This window comes from Monopterus albus, unplaced genomic scaffold, assembly GCF_001952655.1.
Source record: "Monopterus albus unplaced genomic scaffold, M_albus_1.0 scaffold434.1, whole genome shotgun sequence".
Lineage (NCBI taxonomy): Eukaryota > Metazoa > Chordata > Actinopteri > Synbranchiformes > Synbranchidae > Monopterus > Monopterus albus.
In genome coordinates, this window is record NW_018128314.1 from 443,044 (window position 1) to 448,497 (window position 5,454).

Below are 5,454 nucleotides of genomic sequence, written 5' to 3' on the forward strand. Positions count from 1 at the left end.
CCCCACCCTGCCCCAAACACCCTCAAATTGCTATCAGCTCTACAGTTTCATTATAAACACAGCTGACACTCTACCAGGAGAAGCGTTACAGTGACAAAATGGTTCTCCATAATTTACAGCTCTTTGCAAATTGCTTACAGTAGTTCCCCTGGCTAGACATCGATATGATAACACACAGTAATTCACACTAAATAGACAATACATGATGCTATAATAATAGTTGAGCTCAGTATTAAAATTTGGCCCCTGGCAGACCCAGCTGCAGGGCTTCCATTACACATTAACTGCCCATGTTAATATTTCAACACTTGTAGAAGAGTCCTGATTTGTTATGGGAATGTGTGACCCCAGAGCAACAAGAGTGTGTAACTGCACTCTGACAAGCTGTTAAGGACTATAACTCAGCGTGTATGACCAGTTCAACGAAATAAACTGGCTTTAGGTTTTACTAGAGGACTGCTACTTACAGATTTTAGGAAAATACCCAAACCCCCGCCCCTGTATTTTCAAACTGCATGATCAAATTACACATTGAATGTCCATTTGAATGAAGGCTTCAATAAGAAACAGCCTAACCAGCATGTGATGCACCAAGCAGCAACAGGTTGTGAATGATTCATTATGCTTGGAAGAATGGAGTCGTTTGTAGAACAAAGTTACAATGCTGAAGATGACAACAGAGGCAGATGAAAGCTGCATTGTCAACTTTGCCAGCTATACAAATACTTGTCTCAGTGATTAACGCACATCAGCCTGAATTTCTGATCATTTAGGATTCTATGAAAGTGGGACAACAGTGTAATGGCCTGAAGGAGTGATAGTTGATTTCCCCTATGAGTTTTGAATAAATTACCAGAATGAGGAAATAGAGAAGTGGCTTTTGTTTCACCATCAGTCATTACACAATGCCATCCTACAGCCTACGCAAAACTTTTGATCAACCTCCTGATGACACAATGAAGAAAGACTGGAGGAGGAGAACCTCCACTCTCATTATGTGTGGTTCAGCCTCAAGTATGTGACGTATCTCCTCTCCTGATTAACTACTGTAACACCGAAACTCATCGTGAAGCCAAATATAATTAACAGAGAAGGGATAATAATATCAATACTGATCTGTATTGGCAGCTAGCATTTACAAGAAGAAATATAAACAGCAGCATTTTTATTTGCATTTTGGCAGCATCTGTCTGTAAATGTAATCCTTCTTTAATAAAGTAGCTTGATAAATAAAGCTCTAGCTAGCGGCCAGTTAACATAATACTGTACAAAGAATGGAAACAAGCCAACATGAGTTCCTCAGAGCAGTTATAGATGCAGAGAATATGAGGTGAAACTAACATATCAGTAGAGACACAGCTGCCACTGTTTGAGTGACCACAGCCCTTTTCCCCACTTCACTGTTGTATCACTTCTTTCAGCTTTATGGGGTATTTTTACTTGGTTTCACTCAAAAGCAGAGAACAGGACAATGTGACAGGAAGGCTGGGTGAGTGGTGAGACATCTGAAGCCACAGCACCCCGAACATCCGCCACAGCCTACAGGCCACAGACACAGTCCTCGCCACTGTGGGCTAACAGACTTCATTTGTGTGTGAGAAGTCAGATTCTCCATCAGATTAGCATGCTGTTGTTGCTAGCCCACCTTAAGGGCTAAACTGTCATCTAGTTCTGCATCAGTATTATAGATATGTCTGTGTGTGTGTCTTTTCATTCCTTGTGGGGACTTAACATTGACCTACATTCATTTCCTGTAGACTTATCCTAACCTTAATCATAACCACTACTTGTCTAACACCTAACCCTGACCCTTAATACTTAACCTAACCCTAAACCATGTTGTCACCCTAAAATTCTGTGATTTCCTTGTGGGGACTAGCTTCTGGTCCCCACAGTGTGAGTGTGTTAAGTCCTGATGATGTAAGTAATACAAAGGCACACCACACACACACACTCACACACTGTATATAAAAAAAATGTCAACACACCCAGCTGAGGGACAACTGAATATATTGGAGAAATCAAACATTGGTTTCTCCAATATATTCAGTTGTCATAGACACAACAGCCCAACTATAGGCCAAAAAAAACTGATTGTGATAGAAAAACAACAGAATGCTGCTTGTACCTCAAACATACTGTATCTTCTGTCCTGGACGTTCCTGTTATTTATCAGCCAACATAGATGCTGATGCCGTTTAACCTGCAAAAAGCTGATGTGGGTCGACCTATCAGTCTAGCTCAACTTCATATTGCTTGTTTTGTCTGACTAAGGTTGAGACCAATTTCTGACCACACTCTCCTAATTCGACTAGAGCCAGTCCATTAGTGCAGCAAGGTGCCACAACACCACATTACCCAGCCAGGCACTGCACCAGCCACTCAAATACTTGCAAGCATGCATTCCTGGTAGATTCCTTTGTAAGACGAGGTCTGTATTTCTACTATTTACCATGGGATAAAGATAAAATAGTTGCTACCGTGATGACTTGATAACTTTCAGGAGTCGTTTTGTTACAGCACAATGGTTTGTAATGTGTGTCTGCATCTGATACGCCTTCAAATTCATAGATATGCAACTGAAACTGGACCTGTTTCACCAGTACCTAAAGCATCCCCCCACCCATGCACTGTTTTCAGCCCTGGTTTCAGTCTGAAGGTCCACTGACAGCTCAAAACCTAATGGTAATCCTGGTTAATAAATCAGAGAAGAGCAGCAAATCATCACATTTGACATCTAAAAATGTCTTTTGCGTTTGGCATTTTTGCTTAAAAATCAGTGAGTTGATGAAACTGCAGGTCCTGCCCCTAAGGCACAGTTTCTCTGCTCCTGGCACCACCCCTGCTGCCTCTCCTAGCAGCTCCATTCCAGATAAGGGATGTGGTGTTTGAACTGTCTGCTGATGCAAGTTCATGTCTTCATGTTCCAGGTACTGGCGATTGTTTCTAAAATAATGACTGCTCTGGCGTCACTGGCACGCAAATCATGTCACTGTACACAGTCTATCTTCACACATTCAGAATGGAAAAGTGATAAAAATGTCAGAACTGGGGGCATAGCTGAGAATGCTGGGCTCACTCATGGCACTCTTGGATACAAGCTGATCATAACAAACTGTCAGAGTACTGGGTGGTGTCACTGACTGCACCACAAACTCAATTTTCTCCAATATAATCACAAAGCCAAATTTGCTGAGGCAAAAGATATAAATAAAAAAACTGGGAGATGTTTTTTGGGTTGCAGCAGGAGCAGGGTTTCTAAACTGAGGAGGGGGGGGGGGGGGACCATGGGGAGAGAGAAAGAGGTCCTGTGCATTCACGTGCTCAGAGAGGAGACTTGAGTTTTTCACAGGAATGTGTGTGGAATGAGGAAGTGTGCATCGCCTGAGCCAGGCAGGGAGCTGGCTGCTGTGAAGGTTACAGTTCAGCTGATAAGGACAGCAGGGGAAAACTGTTAGTGCATCACTCAGTGATGTCTTCATCTGCCAGCGCATGTGTATGTCTGGCATCAACATTCTATGTGCGTCTGTGAGTGTGTGTGTGTGTGTGTGTGTGTGTGTGTGTGTATGACAGAGAGAGGACTGAAATACATATTTGATCTAATTTGTTTTTCCACAAGAAATCCAGGACAGAAACAATTCAAAACTCCCTTAAGATCCAATAAAAAAAATTGGATTTTTTTGTGTGTGTAAAGTTTCAATAAGTGATAAGAAATAACCTAATAATACCACCTCTATAGAACCTTACCTCCAGGACCTGGACGTAGCTTGAGGGGAACCATCCTCTGGCACCATCCTTCTCTCCCTCCCACCAGCCTCCGGGCAGAGCCTGCACCACCTTAATAATCTCACCGGCCTCGAAGCTCAGTCCCTGCTGGTGCTGCTCCCCGCTGAACGGGTACAAACTTTTGCTGTAGGATCCAGACATCGTTAGCGTTAACTTCTCACACTCAGGCACTGATGATGATCCTCACCTTCTCGGTAGAAAAACGTTAACTTTTTGAATCAAGTGAGAATTTGTGTCGGAGTGTGGAGCTCGTGCTCGTAAAGCAGCGCAGTGAAAGCTGTGTGAAGTTGGCGAACAGGTTCTCCTCCTCCTCCTGCTGCTGCTGCCAGGATACCCTCTCCTCTCGGTTCCTCCAATGTGCCTGCCCGCCTGCACGCACTGTCTGGGGCTACTTTCGACCAACGTGAAGCTAAACGGAGCACGGCAGGAAGTGACCGGAAGTTATATGAACGCGCGTCCAAAATAAAAGCAGAACGCATCACATTTTTTACCCATCTCCAGAGCAAACTGTTTACCAAGCACAACTGTGGGATGTAATTAAAAGCCTCACATTATTATTATATTCTATTATTGTTCTACTATCAGAATTACTAGGATGAGTCACAGTACCAGTAGATGGCGCTAATAGCCTTGCACATAATTTCTTTCCTAGTTTAACTGTATGTAAAGCCCTTTGAAATCGCCTTTATGTATGTGTGCTGGGCTGCCTACTTACCTTAGTATGCTTTTATGTTATTAAAACTTACAGCTACCATTCAAAACAATATGTAAGTGTAATCACTGCTGGTTTTAAAGAGAATGAATATGTTTCAATACATGTGTTTTATTTTACTTTACTTTTTTGGTTTTATGCAAGGTCGCTAAGATTTAGTTTGAAATATTGCGCCGGAAATTTTAGTTTACCCCGAAGAGAACTTGTCAGTGGTGCGATCGTCAGTCTGCAACTCCCCTCCAGCTTTATACTTGTTCATACACCCCGTTTAACTGAGGATTTGGTTCGCTGTAATGGCCAAACTTTACTACGTGTTGCTACAGTTTCTCAAGCGTTGTTTTAATGTTCTGTTATTGTGGGGGGGGGTTCTTGGTAATTGTTACTGCATACGTGGAAGTAGGGTAGCTGCAGTAAAATAAATACAGTTTAGTTAGTCAAGTAAAAGACAATCACAAAAACCAAATATGAGTAAAGTAGACACGTAGCTAGTGGTGCCTTTAAAGTCTTTGAAGGCACTTTAATGAACTAAAGACGCTTGATTACTTGACTTTAGACTCATTTTAAATGCACAATTTTGCTCATTATTTTTATGGACAGAATTTCTAGGCGCAGCCAGGGGCCGGAGGGAGTCCGGTTTGGGGACCACAGGATTTCGTCTCTGCTTTTTGCAGATGACGTTGTCCTGTTGGCCCCATCAAACCAGGACCTCCAGCATGCACTGGGGCGGTTTGCAGCCGAGTGTGAAGCGGCTGGGATGAGAATCAGCACCTCCAAATCCGAGGCCATGGTTCTCAGCCGGAAAAGGGTGGCTTGTTCCCTTCAGGTTGGTGGAGAGTTCCTGCCTCAAGTGGAGGAGTTCAAGTATCTTGGGGTCTTGTGCACGAGTGAGGGAAGGATGGAACGGGAGATTGACAGGCGGATCGGTGCAGCTTCTGCAGCAATGCGGTCGATGTACC

At 43.3% G+C, this 5,454-nt stretch overlaps 1 protein-coding gene across 1 annotated transcript in view; it reads right to left on the reverse strand.

Moving 5' to 3' along the window:
* The window catches only part of gas7b (growth arrest-specific 7b), a 54,707-nt gene extending 50,476 nt beyond the window's left edge, over positions 1-4,231 (reverse strand). The window contains exon 1 of the mRNA XM_020587018.1: positions 3,748-4,231. Coding sequence (XP_020442674.1) covers positions 3,748-3,927 — 180 coding nt within the window. The 5' untranslated portion in view covers positions 3,928-4,231. The remainder of the gene's footprint in view (positions 1-3,747) is intronic.
* Positions 4,232-5,454: the final 1,223 nt, after the last annotated feature.